Source organism: Nomascus leucogenys, chromosome 7b, assembly GCF_006542625.1.
Source record: "Nomascus leucogenys isolate Asia chromosome 7b, Asia_NLE_v1, whole genome shotgun sequence".
In the NCBI taxonomy this organism is placed as follows: domain Eukaryota; kingdom Metazoa; phylum Chordata; class Mammalia; order Primates; family Hylobatidae; genus Nomascus; species Nomascus leucogenys.
The window spans coordinates 56,861,900-56,889,685 of record NC_044387.1 but is presented as its reverse complement, the minus strand read 5'-3'; the positions used below and the strand labels follow the sequence as shown (position 1 = coordinate 56,889,685).

The window sequence follows — 27,786 nt, the reverse complement described above, 5'->3', positions numbered from 1 at the left end:
CCACGCTCCCATTTTACCGAGGTGGATCCTGAGACCCAGAGTGGGCAAAGGGCTTGCCAAGGTCGCAGAGCGCGCAGAGGATTAGAACCCTGACTTCCGTCCAGCACCAGCGGAGTTGGAGACGCCCACGGGCAACGCCCACCTGACCGGGTGAGTGGAGGGGACGGGCGAGCCGGAGGGGTGGAGTTTATTCGCGCCCCGCCTCCGCCACCAGGGCTTGGGGGCGGGGCCTTCCTGCTACCTTCGCGGCTCCAACATGGCTCCGCGGCTGTGCAGCATCTCTGTGGCGGCGCGGCGGCTGCTGGGGGGCCCGGGGCCCCGCGCTGGGGACGTTGCAGCTGCAGCTGCGGCGCGGTGAGAGCCCGGCCAGGCAGGGATAGACACGCGCGGGGTGGGGTGCAGACGCGGGGGCCAGGGACTGGGTCGGCGGGGAGGGGCTGAGGCTCCTTGCTTGGAATCTGGGGGTTAGAGGCCGGGCAGGATCAAGGCCTAGGGAGGGGTCTGGGCAAAGAATGGGGGAGGTGAGAAAGGGATGGGTAGGGTCTTTGTCCTGGTTGGGAACGGGCTGTGATGGGGACCTGATGAAAGATGGTGAGAAGGGCAGGTACTGGGCCCTGGAGAGCGGGAGAGGGCAGAAGACAGGAGGAGTGGCCCATTCCCAGGCGTAGCTTGTGATTTAACACCCACTGGGGGCTTCTGGTAGTCAGCTCCTCCGTCGGGAAGTTCTGTGGGAAAGAGATGATGGCAGGGGAGCAGTGCGGGATCCCCAGGGGCCATGGCTGCACAGACCCTTTGTTCCTCCACCTCGAACTGTACAGGTGGGGAAACGGACCTGAGAGGGAATGGGAGTTGTCCAAGGTCACCCTCCCTGCTGTGCCGTGGCAGCACCAGATCTGGGACCCAGGTCTGCCAATGCGCCATGCACTTTGCACCCAACTGGTGGCCTCCTGGGAGTGGGAGTCTGGCTGGGCCATGTGCTCTCAGTCTGGGCTTTTGTTTGGGCCCTGCTCTGGGCTGAACTAGGGCTTGGCCTCCCTGACTGGCCCTGGGCAGCCCCTCGCTCCTTGGTCCCCACAGCCCTGTACTTCCCCCATCTCTGTATATATCACCCTGCACAGTTATGACTTGGTGCTTGTCTGTCTCTCTCACTAGACCATGATCTCATTTTTCTCTGTTTCCCCAGCCTCCCACCCTCAGAGGGCTCAGGACTGTGTATGGTCAAGGAATATTTACCAAAGAAGTGAGGCCACCTGTTCCCCCTCCCCCAACCTGTGAAAAGGAAGCAAGCATCCCTCTTGCCCTGCAGCCCAGGAATGAAGCTGCAAAGTTCTGATAGCGCCTGCCGTGAGATGTTACAGCACAGAGCAGTGGGGCTTTTGGACAGCTGGGAAAGAGGAGTGGCATAAGCTCCCCACCTAGACTGCCCAATAATTAGGGAGAAAGCTGACACCGTGGGAAGAGCCTAGAATTTGCCTGGCACTAACATCTAACTCAGACTTTGTAGGTGGGGTGACCTCAGGACTCTTTAAGCCTCGGGTTCCTCATCTGTAAAATGGGAGTAATCAGGATGTATCTCATAGGGTTGTTGAGGATTAAAGATGCTGTGGTTGGTCAGGTATGGTGGCTCACGCCTGTAATCCCAGCACTTTGGGAGGCCGAGGTGGGTGGATCACTTGAGGTCAGCAGTTCAAGACCAGCCTGGCAACATGGCAAGATCCTGTCTCTGTAAAAAGTACAAAAATGGCCGGGCGCGGTGGCTCACGCCTGTAATCCCAGCACTTTGGGAGGCCGAGGTGGTGGGTCACGAGGTCAGGAGATCGAGACCATCCTGGCTAACATGGTGAAACCCCGTCTCTACTAAAAATACAAAAAATTAGCCGGGCACGGTGGCAGGCGCCTGTAGTCCCAGCTACTCAGGAGGCTGAGGCAGGAGAATGGCGTGAACCCACGAGGTGGAGCTTGCAGTGGGCTGAGATTGTGCCACTGCACTCCAGCCTGGGCGACAAGAGCGAGACTCTGTCTCAAAAAAAAAAAAAAAGTACAAAAATTTCACCATGTTGGTGAAACCGTGTCTCTACTAAAGATGCAAACAATTAGCTGGGTGTGATGGCTCACACCTGTAATCCCAGCTACTAGGAAGCTGAGGCAGGAGAATCAATTGAACCCGGGAGACAGAGGTTGCAGTGAGCCGAGATCACACTACTGCACTCCAGCCTGGGTGACAGAGCGAGACTCCATCAAAAAAAAAAAAGATTCTGTGGTTGTGAAGTGTCTAGCACTTGATGAACATGCAGCAAGTGTTGCTCCTTAACCCCAGCCTATGTTTCAAGCAATTTCTGCATGTGACCCACATAATGTTGAGGCTCAAAGGGCTCTGGGAAGATCATCTTTTATGAATCCTTTGTTTTCCAGATGAAAATATCAAGATTGGGGAAGGGACAGAATGGATTGGTGGTAAAACCATTTGTGTGGCAAACACCCAGAGGCCATAAAAGGAGCACAGGTCTTAGAGTCAGCCTGCTGCCCCTCACTCAGTAACCCCGGATGAGTTGCTGAACCTCCGTCAGCCTCAGTTTCCTTTTCTGTAAAGTGGGGATGTTGGTGTTTTCGGCAGGATTGCTGTGAAGACACTTTAATTAATATTTATCGAGTCCCTCAAGGACTGTCTTGCAGTTACTTATGCCTTAATTCCACATCGGATACCTGAGAACCCTCTGTCCTGCTGCCCCTCAGGCTGCCCCATATCTCTCTGGAGTCACTAGTAGGGCCAGCAGCAGCCCTTCTGGCCTGTGAGGTTTGGGGGCAATGAGGCTGCTGGGGTGGGGATGGAGTGTGGGCTTTGAAATCAGATGGACCTGGGCCAGGCACCGTGGCTCACGCCTGTAATCCCAACACTTTGGTAGGCCAAGGTGGGAGGATCGCTTGAACCCAGGAGTTTGAGACCAGCCTGGGCAACATGGCGAGATCCTGTCTCTATAAAAAATACAAAAATTTGGCCAGGCACGGTGGGTCATGCCTGTAATCCCAGCACTTTAGGAGGCTGAGGTGGGTGGATCACCTGAGGCCAGGGGCTCAAGACCAGCCTGGCCAACATGGTGAAACCCCATCTCTACTAAAAACACAAAAATTAGCCAGGCCAGGCTTGGTGGCTCCCACCTGTAATCCTAGCACTTTGGGAGGCCCAGGCAGGTGGATCACGAGGTCAGGTGTTCAAGGCCAGCCTGGCCAACATGGTGAAACCCCGTCTTTATTAAAAATACAAAAATTAGCTGGGCGTGGTGGTGTGTGCCTGTAATCCCGGCTGCTCTGGAGGCTGAGGCAGGAGAATCACTTAAACCAGGGAGGTGGAGGTTGCAGTGAGCTGAGATTGCACCAGTGCACTCCAGCCTGGGTGACAGAGCAAGACTCTGTCTCAAAAAAAAAAAAAAAAAAAAAATTACACAGGCATGGTGGCGTGTGCCTGTATTCCCAGCTATTCTGGAGGCTGAGGCAGGAGAATTGCTTGAACTGGGGAGCCGGAGGTTGCAGTGAGCCAAGATTGCGCCACTGCACTCTAGCCTGGGCGACAGAGGGAGACTCTGTATCAAAAAAAAAAACAAAAAACACGCCGGGTGCGTTGGCCCACACCTGTAATCCCAGCGCTTTGGGAGGCCGAGGCGGGCAGATCGCCTGAGGTCAGGAGTTCGAGACCAGCCTGGCCAATGTGATGAAACCCTGTCTCTACTAAAAATACAAAAATTAGCCAGGCGTGGTGGCAGATGCCTGTAATCCCAGCTACTTGGGAGACTGAGACAGGAGAATCACTTGAACCCAGGGGGCGGAGGTTGCAGTGAGCTGAGATCTCGCCATTGCACTCCAGCCTGGGGAACAAGAGCGAGACTTTGTCTCAAGAAAAAAAATTAGCCAGGCATGGTGACACATGTCTATAGTCCCAACTACTCCGGAGGCTGAGGCAGAAGAATCCCTTGAACCTGGGAGGTGGAAGTTGCAGTGAGCCAAGATCGTGCCATTGCACTCCAGCCTGGGCAACAGAGTAAGACTCCATCTCAAACAACAACAAAAATTAGCCAGGCATGGTGGTGCGCACCTGTGGTCTCAGCTACTTGGGAGGCTGAAGTAGGAGGATCATTTGAGTATGGGAGATAGAGGATGCAGTGAGCCATGATTGTGTCACTGCACTCCAGCCCGGATGACAGAGTGAGACCCTGTCTCGAAAAAAGAAGAAAAAAAAATAGAAGAAAAAAGAAAGATGAAGCTGAGCTAGGATCAAAACCTGGGTTTGTCCAGAGCTTGTGCTCGTAAGCACTAGTTCTGCTGTTGGTGTTAAGGATGGAAAGGACCCCCGATCCCTGAGTGAAGTCACTCTGGGTCAAGGTCTACTTCTTTTTTTTTTTTTTTTTGAGACGGAGTCTCACACTGTCACCCAGGCTGGAGTGCAGTGGCGCGATCTCGGCTCACTGCAACCTCTGCCCTCTGAGTTCAAGCGATTCTCTTGCCTCAGCCTCCCAAGTAGCTGGGATTACAGGCGCCTGCCACCGCACCCAGCTAATTTTTTGTATGTTTAGTAGAGACGGGGTTTCACCATCTTGGCCAGGCTGGTCTTGAACTCCTGACCTCGTGATCCACCTGCCTCGGCTTCCCAAAGTGCTGGGATTACAGGCATGAGCCACTGCGCCCGGCCTAAGGTCTACCATTTCTTTCCTTTCATACTTTCCAGCTTTCATCATTTTCATGCAAGAATGTCTTAGCTCCTCCTTCATTCATTTCTCAAACTTGGACTGCATTCTCACCATGTGCCCAGCACTGCTCCAAGCATAGGGGATACAGCAGGGATACAACAGAACAGACAAGGATTCTGCCCCGCTAGGGCTGCCTCCAGTTTAGAGACTGACAATAAACAAAGCACATAATAAACCAAAAAGTATAGTGGTTTTTTTTTTTGTTTTTAATTTTTAGTAGAGATGAGGTCTTGCCGTGTTTCCCAGGCTGGTCTCAAACTTCTGGGTTCAGCCGGGCATGGTGGATCACGCCTGTAATCCCATCACTTTGGGAGGCCAAGGCAGGCGGATCACTTGAGGTCAGGAGTTCGAGACCAGCCTGACCAACATGGTGAAACTCCGTCTCTACTAAAACATACAAAAATTAGCCGGGAGTGGTAGCACGCACCTGTAGTCCCAGCTACTCGGGAGGCTGAGGCAAGAGAATCGCTTGAACCCAGGAGGTGGAGGTTGCAGTGAGCTGAGATTGCGCCACTGCACTCCAGCCTGGGCAACAGAGTGAAACTCCATCTCAAAAAAATACAAAAAAAAAAAATAATAATAAGCCAAGTGCGGTGGCTCATGCCTATAATCCCAGCACTTTGGGAGGCTGGGGCAGGAGGATCACCTGAGGTCAGGAGTTCACGACCAGCCTGGCTAACATGATGAAAACCCGTCTCTACTAAAAATAAAAAATTAGCTGGATGTGGTGGCACATGTCTGTAGTCCCAGCTACTTGAGAGGCTGAGGCTGGAGAATTACTTGAACCTGGGAGGCGGAGGTTGCAGTGAGCCCAGATTACGCCACTGCACTCCAGCCTGGATGACAGACTGAGACTCCATCTCAAACAAAACAAAACAAAAAACAACTCCTAGGTTCAAGCAATCCTTCCCTCCTGCGTCAGCTTCCCAAAGTGCTGGGATTACATGCATGAGCCACTGGGCTCATCCTAGTATAGCGTTTTAGAACGTGCTCTGGAACAAGATGGAGAGCAGGATGAGAGGGCTTGGGGAGGTCAAGGGTAGGAGAACATTGTAACTTCACTGAGAAAGTGACATTTGTACTCTTGCAAAAGTTCCCTTGGGGATGCTGGCTTGGAGTTCAGACCCTCCACTGAGATCTTTGACAAGCTCCTTCTTGGATTTTACCTGTAGAAAACAGCTTTAGGGATGGGCTCCACCACCCTGCTCGTTTGACAGATGGGGAAACTGAGGCCCACAGGCAGGAAAGATTAGAGTAGTGGGAAGAGACGGGAGCCCATCAGAGCTCCTGAAGTTTCCAGTGTTCCAGCCCCTAATCTGTCTCTTCAGGGCTGGCTACTTGACTGATATTTATCTTGTTCAGTGCTGATGTTAATAAATTACTCAGTCTAGTCCTTTCTAGAGCAAAGGTCTTGCTTGATAAATAGTAGGAGCTGCTCTCACTGCCCATCTCCCTCCAGGGGAAGCAGCCCCTCTACATTAAAACCAAAGGTCAGGTCCCTCAGTGCCCAACCTGAGGTGGGGGTTGGCTTTCAAGGAAAGAGCGCTGGGTTGGTTCTTAACTCTGCCTCTGATTTTCTGTGTGGCCTTGGGCAAGTCCCTTAAACTCTCTGGGCTTCTTTCCATTTTATCCTTGCAAGAATGGGAATACTAATAGTACCAATACTATAAGATCATTGCATAGAGTCAGTGAGATCCTGCAACTGAAAAGTACATCACAGATCCCTGGCTTAGAGCGTCCCTTATTCTGGTCCAAAAACTTCACAGACCGCACTACCCATCTAATGATGATTGTCTTTTTTTTTTTTTTTTTTTTTTTTTTTTGAGACAGAGTTTCGCTTTTGTAGCCCAAGCTGGAGTGCAATGGCACGATCTCGGCTCACTGCAACCTCCGCCTCCCGGGTTCAAGTGATTCTCCTGCCTCAGCCTCCCAAGTAGCTGGGATTACAGGATTGCACCACCATGCCCAGCTAATTTTTGTATTTTTAGTAGAGACGGGATTTCACCACGTTGGCCAGGCTAGCCTCGAACTCCTGACCTCAGGCAATCCACCCACCTCGGCCTCCCAAAGGGCTGGGATTACAGGCGTGAGCCACTGCGCCAGGCGGATAATTGTCTTTTTGCTAATGAAGCAGATGCATGTACGATGACCGAGACAGTCCATGAATTCAGAAATGCTTAACATACTTTTTAAAAATCTTTATAAAAAATTACAATGAATAAAGAAAAATTTAGCCATCTCCTATTCCTCTTTCCCAGGTAAGCAGTATTAACAGTTTGGGACAAGTAATTTCTTTTTTTTTTCTTTCTTTCTTTTTCTTTTCTTTTTTTTTTTTTTTTTTTTGTGAAGATGGAGTCTCACTGTGTCACCCAGGCTGGCGTGCAGTGGCGTGATCTTGGCTCACTGCAGCCTCTGCCTCCTGGATTCAAGCAGTTCTGCCTCAGTCTCTTGAGTAGCTGGGACTACAGGCACACATCACCACTCCTGGCTAATATTTTGTATCTTTTTTTAGTGGAAATGGGGTTTTGCCATGTTGCCCAGGCTAGTCTTGAACTCCTGAGCTCTGGCAATCCGCCCACCTCAGCCTCCCAAAATGCTAGTATTACAGGCATGAGCCACCATGCCCAGCCTCTTTTTTTTTTTTTTGAGGCAGGGTCTGCTCTGTTGCCCAGGCTGGAGTGCAGTGGCCCGATCTCAGCTCGCTGCAACCTCCGCCTCCTGGGTCCAAGTGATCTTCCCACCTCAGCCTCCTGAGTAGCTGGGACTACAGGCACACTCGACACTCAATCACACCTGGCTAATTTTTTTTTTTTTTTTTTGAGAAAGAGTTTCACTCTTGTTGCCCAGGTGTAGTGGCCCGATCTCAGCTCACTGCAACCTCTGCCTCCTGGGTTCAAGCAGTCTTCCCACCTCAGCCTCCTGAGTAGCTGGGACTTCAGGCACACTCGACCATACCTGGCTAATTTTTTTTTTTTTTTTTTTTTTGAGACAGAGTTTCACTCTTGTTGCCCAGGCTGGAGTGCAATGGCCTGATCTCAGCTCACTACAACCTCCACCTCCTGGGTTCAAGCAATTCTCCTGCCCCAGCCTCCTGAGTAGCTGGGATTACAGGCATGCACCACCACGCCTGGCTAATTTTGTATTTTTAGTAGAGACGGGGTTTCTCCATGTTGGTCAGGCTGGTCTTGAACTCCTGACCTCAGGTGATCCACCCGCCTCAGCCTCCCAAAGTGTTGGGATTATAGGCGTGAGCCACCGTACCCAGCAATTTTTTTATTTATTGCAGAGACAGTGCTTCGGACTCCTGAGCTCAAGCGATCCGCCTGCCTCAGCCTCCCAAAGTGCTGGAATTAATAGGCGTGAGCCACCATGCCCGGCCCATTTCTCATTTTTATGCTTATACAAACATATCACCACTTTGGCCGGGCGCTGTGGCTCATGCTTGTAATCCTAGCACTTTGGGAGGCCGAGGCAGGTGGATCATGAGGTCGAGAGATCGAGACCATCCTGGCCAACATAGTGAAACCCCATCTCTACTAAAAATACAAAAATTAGCTGGGCGTGGTGGCGCACGTCTGTAGTCCCAGCTACTTGGGAGGCTGAGGAAGGAGAATCACTTGAACCCGGGAGGTGGAGGTTGCAGTAAGTGGAGATCGTACCGCTTTACTCCAGCCTGGCGACAGAGCGAGACTCCATCTCAAAAACAAACGAACAAAACGAAACAAACATATCACCACTTTAAGATTATTTAAAAAAAAAAATTATTATTATTTTTTTTGAGACGTGGTCTCTGTCATCCAGGCTGGAGCGCAGTGGCCTGATCATAGCTCATTGTAGCCTTGAGTTCCTGGGCTTCATAAGATCCTCCTAAGTCTCTCAAGTGGCTGAGACTACAGGCATGTGTCACCACACCCGGCTAATTATTGTATTATTTCATTTTATTTTTTATTTATTTTATTTTATTTTATTTTTTTTGAGATAGAGTCTCACTCTGTTGCCCAAGCTGGAGTACAGTGGCAAGATCTTGGCTCACTGTAGCCTCAACCTCCCAGGCTCAAGTGACGCTACCACCTCAGCCTCCCAAGTAGTGGGACTACAGCACATACCGTCATGCCCAGCTAATTTTATTTTTTGTAGAGACACGGTCTCACAAGTTTCCCCAGGCTTGTCTCATGGACTCAAGCAATCCTCCTGCCTCAGCCTCCCAAAGTGCTGGGATTACAGGCATAAGCCAGTCATATTTATTATTTTTTTTGTAGAGATGGAGTCTCATTTTGTTGCCCAGGCTGATCTTGAACTCCTGGGCTCAAGCAATCCTCTGACCTCAGCCTCCCAAAGTACTGGGATTACAGGCATTTAGCCATCGTGCCCAGCTGATTTTATCCGTCCCAATGGCTGCTGCATATTTTGGGAAAAAGTGATTGATTTTTTATTTGCAAGACATTTGTCCTTTTTTTTTTTTTTTTTTTCAGATGGATTCTCACTCTGTTGCCCAGGCGGGAGTGTGATGGTGCGATCTCGGCTCACTGCAACCTCTGCCTCCTGGGTTCAAGCAATTCTCCTGCCTCATGCTCCTCAGTAGCTGGGATTACAGGCGCACACCACCACGCCTGGCTAATTTTTGTATTTTTAGTAGAGACGGGGTTTCGCCATGTTGGTCAGGCTGGTCTCGAACTCCTGACCTCAGGTGATTCGCCTGCCTTGGCCTCCCAAAGTACTGGGATCGCAGGCGTGAGCCATCGCACCTGGCCTAAGACATTTGTCTAACCACATAAAAGTCTTAAAAAGGGATAGGGCAGCCGGGTATTTGTATTGTAAAAATACAAAAATTACCTGGATGTGGTGGTACGTGCCTGTAATCTCAGCTACTCAGGAGGCTGAGGCAGGAAAATTGCTTGAACCCGGGAGGCCGAGGTTGCAGTGAGCCGAGATCACACCACTGCACTCCAGCCTGGGCAACAAGAGTGAGACTCTGTCTCAAAAAAAAAAAAAAAAAGAAAAGAAAGGATAGGATAGGGCTTCTTGTGACCTCACTTGGAAAAAACAAAAGAGAAAAAAGAAAAAAGGGATAAGGCTTGCTGCTACTCAGGGATCCCTCTTGCCAGGCTCCCTGGCTAGGAATTGTCTCCATCGGGAGACTTCCTTTTCAGGCCTGGCTGCAAGCTGCACCAAGGCTGTGGAGCAAGAAGATTGGTAGTCTCAAAATAAGCACCCCTGCCTCCTGCTGGGACCCTGGGTATGTGTTTGGGATGGGAGTGCAGTTCTGGTCCAGTAGGAGCTGGCAGCAGACCCTCCACTGCCCTTAACCACAGTGCTCATGGGCAAAGCACATAATCATATTCATTGATCATTCATTCATTCATTCTCACAATATCCTATGGAGATGGGCAGAGCAGGTGTTGGCTGGATGAGTGAATGCATCTTGCTTTGCAATGCCTTTTACTCCCTCCATCTGCCACTATCTGCCAAACTAGTCCTGGGGACTGACCAGCTCATCTCCTCCTCTGTAGAGAGTCTGCCCAGGTTGCCAGAAGCAGAGTTAAGGCTAGTTCACCTGGGCTCTTCCAGAGACCCCTCCTATAATTGTGTCCCAAGGCCCATTTCTTCTAGTGGACTATGAGCTCCTCAAGGACAAAGCTTATTTGTATTTGGCTTTCCACGTGTGGGGTCAGGGTGGGGGCATGGGCCAAGTGCACCGTGAGAGTGCTGGGGAGGACGGTGAGAGCGGTCGTCTTTTGTTAGAGGGGATGGAACTTGTACAGAAAGCACAGAGTAGCAGAGCCTGTTGTGTTCAGGCAAGAGCATACCTGGAGAGTGAGGTGTACAGGTGAGGGGGCAGGAGGGGAGGCTGACAAGTTAGGTTGGGTTGTCAAGGGCTTTGGGCATGATGCAAGGTGGATTTGGGGTTGATCCTCTTGGCGAGAGGCTGCAGTTATGTGACCCAAGTAGAGGACCTCTTGGAAGGGGGATGAAGTGGAGGCAGGGAGGCTAGAGAGAGAAGTGGGAGGTGGGGCTACCTCTCCTGGCCTCCTGAGGCTCTGCAAAGCTTCAAGAAGCCAACTGGGCAGCTGGAATATCTGTAGAAAGGAGCTGGCTCCAATAGCATTTCACAGTCTGGAGCTGCCACAGGACTTCGTGGCCCTGTTCCCAGAAATGTGGGTCACTGGTCTAGGGGAACAGGACATCCAAGCAGATGGAATTGCTGGGGCTCCCCCCGACCTCCGCACATCCCCCTCAACTCCTCTGTCCTGCAGTTTCTATTCCAAGGACAATGAAGGCAGCTGGTTCCGCTCCCTCTTTGTTCACAAGGTGGATCCCCGGAAGGATGCCCACTCCACCCTGCTGTCCAAGAAGGAAACCAGCAACCTCTATAAGATCCAGTGTGAGTGGCTGCTGAGCTGACCAATTTCTGCCCTTTCAGGGGCTCTGGGGGCCTGTGAGGCTCCAGGAAGGAGATGGGAGGGTCTGGAATGTCCTCAGCTGTCCTGGGACCCCTGGCCTTGATGGGCTCCCCTCACCCCAAGTTCTTGCCTGTGTACACACCCTACCTCACTTCTTGTTCTTTGTCGTCTCTTGCAGTTCACAACGTAAAGCCCGAATACCTGGATGCCTACAACAGCCTCACGTGAGCATCCTGCATCCATACATCCCAGCCCCTGCTTGGGTGGGGAACACACTTTCACCAAATTCGCAGAACATCCTCCACCCTGTTCTTTTTTGTAGAAATCCAGGAGATGTAGATTTCTTTTATCCCCTCCCCTCCCTTCCCCTCCCCTCTCCTGGCTAATTTTTTTGTATTTAGTAGAGACAGGGTTTCACCATGTTAGTCAGGCTGGTTGCAAACTCCTGACCTCAGGTGATCCACCTGCCTCGGCCTCCGAGTGCTGGGATTACAGGCATGTGTCACCGCGCTTGGCCCCTTTTTTCTTTCTTCTTCTTCTTCTTCTTTTTTTTTTAAAGAGATGATCTCCAGGAGGCGGAGGTTCCAGTGAGCCGAGATTGCACCACTGCACTCCAGCCTGGGCAACAAGAGCAAAACTCTGTCTCACACACAAAAAAGAGAGATGGGATCTCACTTTGCTGCCCAGGCTGGTCTCAAACTACTGGGCTCAAGCAATCCTCCTGCCTCAGCCTCCCAGTGTTGGGATTACAGGTGTGAGCCACTGTGCCCAGCCAGAGTCGCAAGTCCTGAGGGCCTCTTGCCTAGCTTCTGCATTTTAGAGATGGAGAGTCTGAGGCCCAGCCCCAGGGTCTGTAGTTTGAACTGAGTTTGAACCCTTATCTCAGAGGCCCTGGTGGCTATGTGAACCCTGCCCCTCTCTGCGCCCCTCCCACAGGGAGGCTGTGCTGCCCAAGCTGCACCTGGATGAGGACTACCCGTGCTCACTGGTGGGCAACTGGAACACGTGGTATGGGGAGCAGGACCAGGCAGGTAAGGCGCTCACCTCCCTAGTGCCATTGCCACCGCCCAGCCCAGGCCTCCAGCACTTTTCACACTTGGCCGTTCTCCACTCCCTCTCCACAACAGCACCTGGTGGGGCTCTTACTAAAACCTCATCACCTCACTCCCCTGCTCAAATACCTGTCCTGGCTCCCCTGTCCCTCAAGGTGACCTGTGAAGCCTGTGAGTACTTCCCGGCCCCACCCCCAGCCTCATGGTGCCAAATCCTCCTTACCTCTCTGTGCTTTCCCACCCAGGACTCAGTTCCTCAGCTTGACAGTTTCACTCTTTAGTTGCAGACTACTGCTCATGCTCTTTCTTCTGCCTTAAGCATTATTTCTTGTTTGCCTGCTTTACCTGGATCACCGTCTCTTATTCTTTTTTTTCCGAGACCGAGTTTCACTCTTGTTGCCCAGGCTGGACTGCAGTGGTGCAATCTCGGCTCACTGCAACCTCCGCCTCCCCAGTTTAAGCAATTCTCTTGTCTTAGCCTCCTGAGTAGCTGGGATTACAGGCATGTGCCACCACGCCCAGCTAATTTTGTATTTTTAGTAGAGATGGGGTTTCACATGTTGGTCAGGCTGGTCTTGAACTCCTGACCTCAGGTGATCCACCTGCCTCAGCCTCCCAAAGTGCTGGGATTATAGGCGTGAGCCACCACACCCGGCCTTTTTGTTTTTCTTCTTTTTTTTTTTTGAGACAGGGTCTCGCTCTGTCACCCAGGCTGGCAGGTAGTGGCACAGTCTTGGCTGACTGCAACCTGCACCTCCTGGGTTGAAGAGAGTCTCCTGCCTCAACTTCCCAAGTAGCTGGGATTACTGGCCTGTGCCACCACGCCTGGCTAATTTTGTATTTTTAGTAGAGATGGGGTTTCACATGTTGGTCAGGCTGGTCTCAAACTTCTGACCTCAGGTGATCCACCCGCCTAGGCCTCCCAAAGTGCTGAAATTACAGGCATGAGCCACCACTCCCGGCCTTTTTTTTTTTTTTTTTTTTTTGAGACAGGGTCTTGCTCTGTCACACAGGCTGGAGTGCAGTGGCATAATCTTGGCTCACTCAAGCCTCAATTTCCCAGGCTCAAGCAATACTCCCACCTCAGCCTCCTGAGTAGCTGGGACTATAGGTGCGCTCCACCATGCTCGGCTAATTTTTGTGTTTTTTGGTAGAGACAGGGTTTCTCCATGTTGCCCAGGCTGGTCTCGAATTCCTGAACTCAAATGATCCTGCCTCCTCGGCCTCCCAAAGTGCTAGGATTGCAGACATGAGCCACTGTGCCTGGCCTTTCATTTTTATTCATTTTAAAATTTTCATTTATTTATTTATTTTTGACACCAGGTCTTGTTACCCAGTGGGGAGTGCAGTGGTGTGATCACAGCTCACACAGCCTTAACCTCCTGAGCTCAAGCAATCCTCCTACCTCAGCCTCCTGAGTAGCTGGGACCACAGGTGCATGCCACAATGCCCAACTAATTTATTTTAAATTTTTTGTAGAGACGGGATCTCCCTATGTTACCCAGGCTGGTCTCAAACTCCTGGGCTCAAGTGATCCTTCCACCTTGGCCTCCCAAAGTGCTGGGAGTACAGGCATGAGCCACAGTGCCTGGACTATTCACTTTTTTATTTTGGCATAGATGTCACCTCCTCCTGGAGGGCTGCCGAGATTTCCTCCACCTGGGCTGGGTCAGGCACCTTCCCTAGCTCTCCAGACCTAGGTAATCACCTCCTCATGCCCTGATCATGTACCCCTATAGCTGCCTGTTTAGTTGTTTGTCTCCATATATAGGTGAATCCCCAATATGCAGCACATATTTATGGACTAAATAGGGGTTCTTCTTGTCTGAGCTGGTGTCTTACAGTCCCAGGGGCACCCCTAGCATGCCCCATCCCACCCTAATAGACACACCAAAGTTGGCACCAGCTATAAGAACCCACACATGAATTTGGCTGACTCACAGCATCTCAGCCATTCAAAGGGACCTCAAATTCAGACCCACACTGTCCAAAATGATAGCCACTAACCGCATGTAGCTATTTATTTATTTATTTTTTTGAGATGGAGCCTCGCTCTGTTCTGTCACCCAGGCTGGGGTACAGTGGTGCAATCTTGGCTCACTGCAACCTCTGCCTCCTGGGTTCAAGTGATTTCTCCTGCCTCAGCCTCCTGAGTAGCTGAGGTTACCGGTGTGTGCCACCGCACCCGGCTAATTTTTGTATTTTTAGTAGAGACAGGGTTTCACCATATTGGTCAGGCTGGTCTCGAACTCCTGACCTCGTGATCCTCCCACCTCAGCCTCCCAAAGTGTTGGGATTACAGGCATCAGCCACTGCGCCTGGCCTATTTATTTATTTTTTTGAGACAGCGTCTCACTCTGGTTGCCCAGGCTGGACTGCAGTGGTGCGATCACGGCTCACTGCACCCTTGACTGCCCGGGCTCAGATGATTCTCTCACCTCAGCCTCCCGAGTAGCTGGAACTACAGGTGTGTGCCACCACAGCCAGCTAATTTTTTGTATTTTTAGTAGAGATTTCGCTATGTTGCCCAGGCTGGTCTTGAACTCCTGGACTCAAGCAATCCATCAGCCTTGGCCTCCTGGACTACTGAGATTACAGGTGTGAGCCACTGCACCCTGGCCTTACATGTAGCTATTGAAATTTATATTGGTTAAAATTACATAAAATTTAAAGTTCAAGCTGTGTGCCAAGGTGCTCACCTGTAGTCCTAGCTACTTTGGAGGCTGAGTTGGGAGGATTGCTTGAGCCCAGGAGTTCGAGGCCATGATTCAATACCATCACACCTATGAATAGCCACTGCACTCCAGCCTGGGCAGCACGGGGGGACCCTGTCTCTAGAAAAGAAAAAATTCAGGACTGAGTATGGTGGCTTATGCTTATAATCCCAGCAGTTTAGGAGGCTGAGGTGGGAGGAACACTTGAGGCCAGGAGTTTGAAACCAGCCTGGGCAATATAGCGAGACTTTGCTTCTATAAAAAAAATACATATTAAAAAAAAAAGAAGAAAAGATTTAAAAAAAGAAAAAGTTCAGTTTCTTAGTCATACTAGCTACATTTCAAATGCTCACTCATACACACACAGGGCTCATGCGGAATGTACTTTTGGACAGTACTGGTTTAGACTGTCTGCATAGCACAGCCATAACAGATGGTCCTCTAAACTTCCCTTGAACACTCCCAGCCATGAAGAGCTCACTTATAAGCCAACCTATTTCATCCTTTGACAGCCCTGATAATCGTGTGTCTTTGAAAATAATCTGTTACCTACAGATAGATAGGTGTATCTCCTTAATCAACTATTTGGTTTCAGTAACAGACATTAACATATTATTTATGTTTTATTTTTATTATTTCCATTTAGAAACAGGGTCTCGCTATATTGCCCAGGCCGGACTTGAACTTCTGGGCTCAGGCAATCCTCCTGAGTAGCTGGGACTACAGGCGTGTGCCATCGTGCCTGGCTAGACACTGATATGTGGCTAAGGGAATAAGAGAAAAGCAAATTGCCTTCAGTTTCAGCCACTACAGCTTTCCCATTTTAAGCTTGACTTGATCAGCTCCAGCAGTATTCCTTGAATTCTCTTTTTTTTTTTTTTTTTTTTTCTTGAGACGGAGTCTCGCTCTGTCGCCCAGGCTGGAGTGCAGTGGTGCAATCTCGGCTCACTGCAAGCTCCGCCTCCCGGGTTCACGCCATTCTCCTGCCTCAGCCTCTCCGAGTAGCTGGGACTACAGGCGCCCGCCACCACGCCCAGCTAATTTTTTGGATTTTTAGTAGAGACGGGGTTTCACCGTGGTCTCGATCTCCTGACCTCGTGATCCGCCCGCCTCGGCCTCCCAAAGTGCTGGGATTACAAGCGTGAGCCACCGCGCCCGGCCGACCTTGAATTCTCTTAAGCATTTGCTAGTTGTGAAATGAACTTTGAGGGATGGGATCCTGACTTTTTCTTTTTTTAATTTTTTGAGACCATGTCTCACTCTGTTGCCCAGGCTAGAGTGCAGTGGCGTGATCTCAGCTCACTGCAACCTCTGCCTTCCGAATTCAAGCAAGTTCTTATGCCTCAGCCTCCCGAGTAGCTGGGACTACAGGCATGAATCACCATGCCTGGCTAATTTTTGTATTTTTAGTAGAGATGGGGTTTCACCATTTTGGCCAGGGTGGTCTCGAACTTCTGACCACAGTTGATCCACCTGCCTCGGCCTCCCAAAGTGCTGGGATTACAGGCGTGAGCCACTGCCCCTGGCCTTTTTCTTCTTATTTTTTATTTTTCTGTTTGGGACAGGGTCTCGCTCTGTCACCCATTTTGGAGTGCAGTGGCATGATCATAGCTCACTGCAACCTCAAACTCCTAGGCTCAGGCGATCCTCTCACCTCAACTTCTCGAGTAGCTGGGACCACAGACATGCACCACCATGCCTGGGCTAGTTGTTTTGTTTTTTTTGTTTGTTTCGTAGAGATGAGGTCTTGCTATGTTGCCCAGGCTGATCTCAAACTCCTGAGCTCAAGTGCTTCTCTCCTGCCTCAACGACTCCCAGAGTGTTGGGATTACAGGCCTGAGCCACTGCACCTGGCTTTTAAAGCATACCCTACATTTTTTGTACCTTGAAGTTCAGTCCTTCACATAGAGTCAGCTGAATCATGTTGAGCTGTACCCTGGGAGTAGGGTTCAAGAATCTACATTTTAATAAACTTGTAAGAACCATTGATCCATCTCCTATAGGGAGCACCATAATTGTTAGGCAATTCCTTCTTCTTGGCTGGGCGCTGTGGCTCATGCCTGTATCCCAGCACTTTGGGAGGCTGAGGTGGGTGCATCACCTGAGGTCAGGAGTTCAAGACCAGCCTGGCTAACATGGTGAAACCCTGTCTCTACTAAAAATACAAAAATTAGCTGGGCATGGTGGCACGCGCCTGTAATCCCAGCTACTTGGGAAGCATAGGCAGGACAGTCTCTTAAACCCAGGAGGTGGAGGTTGCAGTGAGCTGAGATTGTGCCACTGCACTCCAGCCTGGGCGACAGAGAAAAATAAAGAAAATTCCTTCCTGTTGCCAATGATGCTGTCCTTGTAACTTTTCTCCGTTAATCCGTTTTCCACAGGTCATTCCTGGTTTTGGTAGATTTCCATCCATACAGTACTTTTGCCATTTCCTTTGGGAAAGAGGCCTTTAAACCATAGGGTCAGGCCATTTTGCAGATGGGAAAATCAAGGCACAGATGGAGTCAAAAAACAGGTGAAGGTCAGGCTGGGGATGGGGATGGGAAGTTACAGAGTCTGGGTTTCTAGACTGCTGGCAGCCAGCCGCCCTTAGCTGTAGCTTGCCTGTGTGGTCCCCTGGGGACCTTCCTTGCTGATGGGCCCAGCCATGCTCCCAGGATGGCAAAACTGTTTCCTTTCTTCTCCGCCACAATTAATTAGGTTTCTTTGTTACTGGGAATTAGATTAGTTTCCTGGGGCGGCCAGCATACCACAAACTGCGTGGCTTAAAATAACAGAAGTTTATCCTGTCACAGTTCTGGAGGCTGGAAGTCACAAATCAAGGTGTTGACAGGGCTGTCCTTCCTCCTAAGCCCTTAGGGGAGAACCCTTCCTTGCCTCTTCCAGTTTCTGGGGATTGCTGGAAACTCTTAGTGTTCCTTGGCTTGTAGACTTGTCATTCTAATCTCTGCCTCCCTCGTCACATGCTGTTCTCTCTGTGTGTCTCTGTCTTCACATAGTGTTCTCCTGTGTCCAGATCTCTCACTTCTGATAAGGATACCAGTCACTGGACTCAGGGCTCACCCAGTATAATTTCATCTTAGGTCGATTATACCTACAGAGACCTATTTCCAAATAAGGTCACATTCTGAGGTTCTGGGTGGGCATAAATTTTGAGGGGACATTGTTCAACTCAGTGCAGATAATATGATTTTTATTTATTTTTATTTTTATTTATTTATTTTTTGAGATGGAGTCTTGCTCTATTGCCCAGGCTGGAGTGCAGTGGTGCGATCTCGGCTCACCACAACCTTTGCCTGCCAGGTTTAAGCGATTCTCTTGCCTCAGCCTCCTGAGTAGCTAGGATTACAGATGTGCGTCACCACGCCCAGCTAATTTTTGTTTTAGTAGAGACAGGGTTTCGCCATGTTGGTGAGGCTGGTCTCGAATTTCCGACCTCAGGTGATCCACCCGCCTCGGCCTCCCAAAGTTGATTATTTATTTATTTATTTGAGACGGGGTCTCACTCTGCCACCCAGGCTGGAGTACACTGGCACAATCTTGACTCACTGCAACCTCTACCTCCTGGGTTCAAGCGATTCTCCTGCCTCAGCCTCCAGAGTAGCTGGGATTATAGGCATGTGCCACCATACCCAGCTAGTTTTTTTTTTTTTTTTTTTTTTTGAGACGGAGTCTCGCTCTGTCGCCCAGGCTGGAGTGCAGTGGTGCAATCTCAGCTCACTGCAAGCTCTGCCTCCTGGGTTCATGCCATTCTCCTGCCTCAGCCTCCCGAGTAGCTGGGACTATAGATGCCCGCCACCATGCCTGGCTAATTTTTTATATTTTTAGTAGAGACAGGATTTCACTGTGTTAGCCAGGATGGTCTCAATCTCCTGACCTCGTGATCCGCCTTCCTCAGCCTCCCAAAGTGCTGGGATTACAGGCGTGAGCCACCGTGACCAGCCCAGGATTTTTATAAATTCTAACAGTACAAAGAGTTTTCCATGCAAAGTAAGCTTCCCTCCTGCCCTCCATTCTGTGTCCCAGGGGCATCTACTGTCAATCTCTTTTTTTTTTTGAGACGGAGTTTCACTCTTGTTGCCCAGGTTGGAGTGCAATGGCACGATTTTGGCTCACCGCCACCTCCGCCTCCCAGGTTCAAGTGATTCTCCTTCCTCAGCCTCCCAAGTAGCTGGGATTACAGGCATGCGCCACCACACCCGGCTAATTTTGTATTTTTAGTAGAGACTGGGTTTTTCCGTGTTGGTCAGACTGGTCTCGAACTCCCGACCTCAGGTGATCCACCCGCCTTAGCCTCCCAAAATGCTGGGATTACAAGCATGAGCCACTGCGCCCGGTCTACTGTCAATCTCTTAAGTCGCCATTAAGAGGTGATGCATAAATTAGCATCTCTGGATGTCCTTGCCACCTCAACACATGAGGTAGCATACCACACATGCTCTTCTGTTCCTTGGTTCCTTTTTTCAATTCACTGTCTTGGAATGTTCCATATCAGCCCATCGGTTCTCCCCTGTCCTTTTGTCCAGCTGCCCCTCCAGGGCCTGGTGGTCTTCCTTATGCATGCCACTGCTTCCAGGATACAGGACACATCTGATCTTCTTGTTGCTATTTAAGGAAGATGGGGTGGGAGCATTATTCCCATTTTCAAGATGAGAACATTGAGGCCTAGAGCAGTCCAAGGCTGCTGGGCAGAGCTGGAGCTCAAATCCAGGTCTCCTAGACTTGTGTCTGGGGTCATCCCCTCCCCAGCATGGTCTTCCACCAAGGCAGAGGGAACTCAGAGAGTCTTGCTGCTACAGGGAACAAGGCCACCCGCCTCCCCTGTCCCCACCACATATACACTTAGCCAACTTTGGGGAGGTCATCTGCTGGGGGTCCCAGCAGCCCTCTGATCTATATCTCTCACCCCCAACAGTGCACCTGTGGCGATTCTCAGGTGGCTACCCAGCCCTCATGGACTGCATGAACAAGCTCAAAAACAATAAGGTATGTTAGTGTCCACTCAGCACACCTCTCTGGATGTGGGATGCAGCCCAGCCCTGTGCTGGGGACTCCTCTGCTACCCCATGAGGCACACTGTCAGGATGGAGCGCACTTCCTGGTAGCCATGCCTTTACCGCCATGCCCACAGGAGTACCTGGAGTTCCGAAGGGAGCGGAGCCAGATGCTGCTGTCCAGGAGAAACCAGTTGCTCCTCGAGTTCAGCTTCTGGAATGAGCCACAGCCCAGAATGGGTCCCAACATCTATGAGCTGAGGACATACAAGCTCAAGGTGCCTCCCTCTGACGGACCCCCTTCCTGCCCCCCAATTTCCCTGCTGCAATGCTGCTTTGCAGCTGCCCCAACACCTAGACTGGGGCTTCTGGCTTCTCCCTCCCTATGGGCTCAGAGCAGAGTTGTGTACACATGTGTGCAAACATGCATACCAGGTGTGTGTCAGGGCCTGCGAATGAGGCCAAATGGCCGCTGGAGCTTGGGAGGTGGGGAGACAGGGCAGTTTCCCTTCCTTGCCCGGCTGTGATGCTATGAATCTAAGGTGGGGGCTCATTCCTATCATCCCTTTGATTCTCTTTCAGCCAGGAACCATGATCGAGTGGGGGAACAACTGGTAAGTGGCAGCACCAGGACTGGGATTGGGGGGGCGTACCCTGCTCACCTGCCCCACCAACGCCCCTGGTGGGCCACCTTTTCCAGGGCCATATCACAGGGAACTCAGTACCCTCTGCCCCTCATGGATCTGGGAGAAGGATCCAACCAGGAGGTGAGGATCTCCTAGAAGGTTGTGACCCCTCCGTTGGTAGAACACCCTGCCATCAGTCCTTTCTCTCAGCATCCCGGAGAACCGTGGGTTCCACCTAGGCCCCTCCTGTGAGGTGTGGCCAAGGAATCAGCCTCAGTACCCTCTGCACCAGCCCTGACTTCTGCCCCATATTATTCTGCCTTCTCCAGGGCTCGGGCCATCAAGTACCGGCAGGAGAACCAGGAGGCAGTGGGCGGCTTCTTCTCACAAATAGGAGAGCTCTACGTGGTGCACCATCTCTGGGGTAGGTTGAGGACCTTCCAGGAGCCTTTTGTTAGTTCTCTTTCTCTGTCATCACTCTCTGTAGCCAATGGGGTTGTATTAGTGTCCTCATAGAACTTAATGTTCTAGCAGGAGACACTATCTTAGATGTAAAGTCACAAAAAGATCAATTTCAGATTATTACAAATAATATTTATAGAAAATAGGCAAGGAGTCCGGGCGCGGTGGCTCAAGCGTGTAATCACAACACTTTCGGAGGCCGAGGTGGGCGGATCACAAGGTCAAGAGATTGAGACCATCCTGGCCAATATGGTGAACCCCCATCTCTACTAAAAATAGAAAAATTAGCTGGGTGTGGTGGCGCATGCCTGTAGTCCCAGATATTCGGGAGGCTGAGGCAGGAGAATCACTTGAACCCGGGAGGTGGAGGTTGCAGTGAGCCGAGATCACACCACTGCACTCCAGCCTGGCAACAGAGCGAGACTCCATCTCAAAAAAAAAAAAAAAAAAAAGAAAAAGAAAAAAAAGGCAGGGAGAGATGATGGTGAAAAACACAGGGGATCTACATTGGTCTAGGTAGACAAATAATTCCTCTCTGAGGGAGTAAAATGTAAGCTGAGGGGTAAAATGTAAGCTGAGAGCTAAAGGATGAGAAGGAGCCAGCTGTGAATTGCTAGGCAAAAGCATTCCAAGTAGACAGAGCAGCACGTGCAAAGGCCCTGTGGTGGGGAAAGGCCTTCAGGGTTTTGAGGTGTGGCAAGGAGGCCAGTGTGGAGTGAGTAGGGAAGAATGTGGGGAGATGGAACAGGAGAGGGGGAATGAGTTGGGATTTATTGTAAATGCAGTGAGAGATTATTTGTTTTAAACAGCAGTGACATGACCTGATTTTTGTTCTAGTATGATTTCTCTGGCTGCTGTCTGCTTTGTTAAGAGTGCTTGGTAGGGGAGCAAGAGAGAAAGCAGGGCTTCAGAAGGCCATTACTCTAGTTCAGGCAGGAGGGGATGGGGCAGTGGGATGCTGAGATTTGTTAGTCTAGAGGTGGAACCAACAGGACTTGTGGATGAATTGTCTGTGTGGGGCAAGCGAAGGAGAAGGGCATTCCAGAAGAGCTCCCAGGCTCATGCTTGGGTCGTTACTGAGTCTGGGAGGTCTAGGGAAGGAGCAAGTCAGTGGGGTCAGGAGCGTAGTCTTGGCCCTTGGAATTGTTACTTTTTTTTTGAGACAGAGTCTCGTTCTGTCACTTAGGCTGGAGTGCAGTGGTGTGATCTCAGCTCACTGCAACCTCCGCCTCCCAAGTTCAAGTGATTCTCGTGCCTCACGCTCCTGAATAGCTGGGATTACAGGCGTGCAGTACCATGCCCAACTAAGTTTTGTATTTTTAGTACAGACAGAGTTTCGCTATGTTGGCCAGACTGGCCTCGAACTCCTGGCCTCAAGCAGTCCACCAGCCTCAGCCTCCCAAAGTGCTGGGATTATAGGCATGAGCCACCACACCCAGCCGGAAGTGTTACATTAAAAATGCTGACACACCAAAGTACAGATGTCAAGTAGGCAGTAGATGGATATAGGAGTCTGGAGCCCTTGGGAGTGTTTGCAACTAGAAATATAAATGTAGGCAATATTAACATATGTACTGATTGGATGGATTATTAAAGCAGACAGTGTTTGCTAACAGTCCGAGGGAGGCATCTAGGGAGGAGGAGACAGCAGTGCAGGATTTGGGGGACAGTGGGAAGAGGGCCCTGTGCTGGGTAAGGGATCTGATCCTCTGTGCCTGAGGACTGAGCCTGTGCCTTTCTCACAGCCTATAAAGACCTGCAGTCTCGGGAGGAGACTCGAAACGCTGCCTGGAGGAAGAGAGGCTGGGATGAAAATGTCTACTATACAGGTGAGTGAAGCCTTTGGAGGTCTGCTGAGAACCTGTCTGAGGATGGAATCCTCTCTGCAAGGAGATCTAGTCTTTCTTGATTACCTCCAGTGATGGGGAACTCACTTTTAAGACAATGAGTTAGTGGGTTTCTATCCCAGTGGCACACTCCATAGGATACCAGCAGGCCTAGGTGAGTACTCTAGGGGATGATAACATAGCCAGGGCCACGCCTCTGCCTAGGAGATGTGGATTAGCGAACACCCATTGTGACCTTGGGCACGGTTCTTTACCTCGCTGAGGCTGTTCCCTCGTCTGTAAGATAGTGATGGTGATAGTGCTTCTGTCAGAGGGCTGTAATGGAAGATTCTGCAAACTATTTTATTATTTTATATTTTATTTTATTTTATTTATTTTTGAGACAGAGTCTCACTCTGTCACCCAGGCTGGAGTGCAGTGGCATGATCTTGGCTCACTGTAACCTCCGCCTCCCAGGTTCAAGCCATTCTCCTGCCTCGGGATTACAGGCGTGTGCCACCATGTCCAGCTAATTTTGTATTTTTAGTAGAGACGGGGTTTTATCATGTTGGCCAAGCTGGTCTCAAACTCCTGACCTCAGGTGATCCGCCTGCCTCGGCCTCCCAAAGTGCTGTGATTACAGGCATGAGCCACCACATCCGGCCCGCAAACTCATTTATGAAAAGTGCTTTCTCCAGTGTCTGTCACAAAGGAAGCATACAGGAAATGTTTTTGAATAAGGTTTTTTGTTTTTGTAGAGATGCAGTCTTACTATGTCACCCAGGCTGGTCTCAAACTCCTGGGCTCAAGCAGTCCTCCCACCTCAGCCTTCCAAAGTGCTGGGATTATAGGCATGAGCTACTGTGCCCAGCCTTGAACAAGTTTTTTGCTCAAGGTGTTTGCCACTTTGCTAGGAACCCTGAAACCACCTAGAGTCAGTGGGTGTTAATTAAGCCCTCACTGTGTGCCAGGAACTGTGGTAGGTAGGTGGTTGAGGGGCACATAAATGAACAAGAGCCTGTCCTTGCCATTGAGAAGCTTACAGTGATCACTTACCAAGTGGTATGAGGGAGAATGTGTCTGCTGAAGGAGTTAGCAGGAGCCTTGCTATTCAGTGTGGTCCCAGCTGGGTATGGTGGCTCACAACTGAAATCCTAGTACTTTGGGAGGCCAAGGCAAGAAGATCACTTGAGGTCAGTAGTTTAACACCAGCCTGGGCAACATAGGGAGACCCCATCTCTATAAAACATTTTTTAAAAATTAGCAGGACGTGCTGTTTCCCACCTGTAGTCCCAGCTACCTGGAAGGCTGAGGTGGGAGGATCACCTGATCTCAGGAGTTTGAGGCTGCAGGGAGCCATGATTGTGCCATTGCACTCCAGCCTGGGCAACAGTGAGACCCTATCTCAAAAATGAAAAATAAAAATAATAAAAAAGAGGACAAGCACAGTGGCTTACACCTGTAATCCCAGCACTATGTGAGGTTGAGGTGTGTGGATCAATTGAGGCCAGGAGTTGGAGACCAGTCTGGGCAACATGGTGAAACCTCGTCTCTACTAAAAATACAAAAATTAGCCAGGCGTGGTAACTCAAGCCTGTAATCCCAGCTACTCGGGAGGCCGAGGCACAAGAATCACTTGAACCCAGGAGGCGGAGGTTGCATTGAGCTGAGAACCTGCCACTGCACTCCAGCCTGGAAGACAGAGTGAGACCCTGTCTCAAAAAAAAACAAAAAACAAAACAAAACAAAAAACCAAAATCAAGTGTGGTCCCAACTGACAGTACTGGCATCCCCTGGGAGCTTGTTAAGAATGACAAATCTCGGCTGGGTGCAGTGGCTCACGCCTGTCATCCCAGCACTTTGGGAGGCTGAGGCGGGCAGATCACCTGAGGTCGGGAGTTCGAGACCAGCCTGACCAACATGGAGAAACCCTGTCTCTACTAAAAATACAAAATTAGCTGGGTATGGTGGCACATGCCTGTAATCCCAGCTACTTGGGAGGCTGAGGCAGGAGAATCTCTTGAACCCGGAAGGCAGAGGTTTCAGTGAGCCGAGATAGTGCCATTGCACTCCAGCCTGGGCAACAAGAGTGAAATTCCATCTCAAACAAACAAAGAAACAAACAAGAATAACAAATCGCAGGCTTCCTGCAACCTACCAAATCAGAATCTGCACATTAACAAGAACTGCCAAGTGATTTGTAGGCACATTAAAGTTTGAAAAGCTCTAAGCTGGAGGAAAGAGTCTAACCTCCTGGATGACCTTGAGCTGACCTTCTCTAGGCTGCACCCTCTCCATCTGTAAAACGAGGCAGTTGGTCTAACTCAGTGTTTTTCTTTCTTTTTTTTTTTTTTGAGATGGGGTTTCGCTCTTGTTGCCCAGGCTGGAGTGCAATGGCCCGATCTCGGCTCATGGCAACCTCTGACTCCCGGGTTCAAACGATTCTCCTGCCTCAGCCTCCTGAGTAGCTGGGATTACAGGCATGTGCCACTATGCCTGGCTAATTTTGTATTTTTAGTAGAGAGAGGGTTTCTCCATGTTGGTCAGGCTGGTCTCGAACTCCTGACCTCAGGTGATCCGCCTGTCTTGGCCTCCCTAAGTGCTGGGATTACAGGCACAAGCCACCATGCCTAGCCAACAGATAACTATTAAAATGTAAGAAAATGTTATTCTCATCACCACCAAAGTCCTGTCTTATCCCATAATTTGAGGGATCTGGTGCTCTTCATGGGCCCTTCCACGAGGGCAATGGGACATTCCTGTTGCAGCATCTGGGGCCTCCTCCTGCCCACTCAAAGGCCAGCATGTGTGGGTGGGGCCAGGGGAGGTTGTTGGCTTGCTTGAGTCCCCTGTGTGACCTCTGCCTTTCTCTCTCCGCAGTCCCCCTGGTGCGACACATGGAGTCTAGGATCATGATCCCCTTGAAGATCTCGCCTCTGCAGTGATGCTGCCTACACCTCCACCTCCTTCCCCTTCTCCCTCAGGCAACCCCGACAGACAGTGGCACTCCTGGTCCTGCTCTCTTGGTTTTGTCTTCGCTCCGGGAGGACTCTGAGGGGCAGTGCTCAGTTCAGACAAGGGGGAACTGAAGGCTGACAAGTTCTGAGGATTACAGCTCTGCCCAGGCCCTGTCCACTTTCCCTGCCTGCCTCCTTCCCCCTGCTAGAAGTAGTTTCTAATTTCCCTGAATGAACGATAGTGATCTTTTAGGCCTTCTTATATCTTCTAAAATTCCTCATCTCAAGGCCACCAGTCCCCAGTTATCACCCTTGGAAATCCTCTGTTTAGCTTAGTTGCACAAAAGGTAGTATGTCCAGTGGCTAGAGGTGGGGTGGGAAGAGAGGAGGCCAGGCCAGGCCCTCAGGAATTCCCTGGTCTCCACTGGGCCACCCACTTGCTGGACAGTCTGAGCCAAGTCCCTCCTGCTGGAGAAAAGCCTGGAACTGCCAAACAAAAACAAAAACAAACAAACCTCGTCACCACGGTCAGGAGGAGGTCCAGACATTCTGCCCAGAGGGGCTGGGGAAAGGGATGGGAGCCAGGAAGGATTTAGGGGCAGGAGACAGACACATGACAGGAACTCAGAAGGTAGAACTTAGAATTCAGAACTTGGGTTTCAACTGTAGAATTTGGAATCTGGAATACAGAATTGGGAAGAAGAACAGAGATGACAAAAGACCACTTGAAGAGAGGTTCCTAATGCTAGACAGATGGAGAGTGGCTTGGCTGTTTCCCCCTACATATTGGGGTTGAAAACTTAAATGTGTAGTTCCAGTCCTTCTATGCAGGGTCTCTCCTGCCCTCCCTCCTTCCTGCAGGCAAATATATGAGCTAGGGCCTGTTCCCTCACCCTGTATTCTGTCTCCGCTAATTGACATTCTATCAGCCCAACCCTCATTCTGCAGGGCCACCTGGTGTGTGGAGGGGGGGGTCAGTGACTCTGGGGGTCTCCTCAGTGACCCCCATACCTCATCATGAACCCTTGGGTAGTCTGATTCTGCCTCCCATCCAGGAAAACTTACGCTGGAGTTGCTGATAGAACCAATTAAATATTTACTATAAATCACAGTGTCTTTTCTTCCTCTGCAAGGAACTTTAGCAGGTGCCTGAGGCAGGGCACAGTAGAGCTGGTGGGCTTAGTCCCACACGGCAGATCTACCCTCCTGGAGGGTACTGTGTTCTTGAGCTATTCTCAACAGTCAGTATTGGCTGGGCGTGGTGGCTCACGCCTATAATCCCAGTACTTTGGAAGGTGGGCAGATCACTTGAGTGAGGTCAGGAGTTCAAGACCAGCCTGGGCAACATGGTGAAACCCTGTCTCTACTAAAAATACAAAACTTAGCTGGGCATGGTGGTGCATGCCTGTAATCCCACCTCCTTGGGAGGCTGAGGCAGGAGAATCGTTTAAACCCTGGAGTCGGAGTTTGCAGCGAGCGGGGATTGCGCCACTGCACTTCAGCCTGGGTGACAGAGCAAAACTCTGTCTCAAAAATAAATAAATAAATAAAAATAAAAAAGAGCCAGTATGTTCCTCCTTGCTCCTGGGAAGGAGAAGAACTGGCCCCGTACAACCAGGGATTCAGGACACGTGTTACTAGCTCCAGATAAGTAGGATTTACACGAAAAAATCCTGGGCCCTGTTTGTACAGTTCATGCCAGGAGTAGGAAATACCTGAAGCTTTCAAATACTGCATTAGAAGCTTTCGAATACTGCGTTAGAGTTGTGACTCTGTCCTGGGCAAGTCAGGCCTAAAATGGAGAAACTGGTGATGCACTCCTCAAAAAGCCAAGTGTAAAATGAGGTTAATGCCCTCCCTGACTTGTTGCCTTCACTGGCGTGGCATATTATGGTGAAAATAATAATTAAGAAGTAAGGTTATGCAGGCAAATACTCTAGCGCCCAAATCTTCCCGGCCGCGCTACCAGGTTCTTTCGTGTTATCTTGGACATAACACAACATTAATTCAACTAC

At 50.3% G+C, this 27,786-nt stretch overlaps 1 protein-coding gene across 4 annotated transcripts; it reads left to right on the top strand.

The window, feature by feature from the left end:
* On the top strand, window positions 1-26,877 carry NIPSNAP1 (nipsnap homolog 1). Of its 4 annotated transcripts, XM_030816063.1 has the most exons (12): window positions 230-354; window positions 1,184-1,240; window positions 10,994-11,121; window positions 11,319-11,364; window positions 12,077-12,171; window positions 13,812-13,892; window positions 19,822-19,892; window positions 20,038-20,178; window positions 20,483-20,514; window positions 20,856-20,950; window positions 22,734-22,817; window positions 25,695-26,877. In XM_030816063.1, exons 1-12 carry the CDS (start codon window positions 257-259, stop codon window positions 25,757-25,759), a joined length of 993 nt encoding a protein of 330 aa, XP_030671923.1. In that variant the 5' UTR covers window positions 230-256; the 3' UTR covers window positions 25,760-26,877. The 4 variants fall into 4 exon arrangements, with proteins under 4 accessions (XP_030671926.1, XP_030671923.1, XP_030671924.1 ...); XM_030816064.1 differs by lacking the exon at window positions 1,184-1,240; XM_030816065.1 differs by lacking the exon at window positions 13,812-13,892.
* The last annotated feature ends 909 nt before the right edge of the window (window positions 26,878-27,786 follow it).

Coding starts and splice junctions, on each gene's coding strand:
- NIPSNAP1 (XM_030816063.1), top strand. CDS start 257: ATGGCTCCGCGGCTGTGCAGCATCTCTGTGGCGGCGCGGCGGCTGCTG. Junction 11,122..11,318: donor CAACCTCTATAAGATCCAGT/GTGAGTGGCTGC, acceptor CGTCTCTTGCAG/TTCACAACGTAAAGCCCGAA. Junction 20,515..20,855: donor ATCGAGTGGGGGAACAACTG/GTAAGTGGCAGC, acceptor TGCCTTCTCCAG/GGCTCGGGCCATCAAGTACC.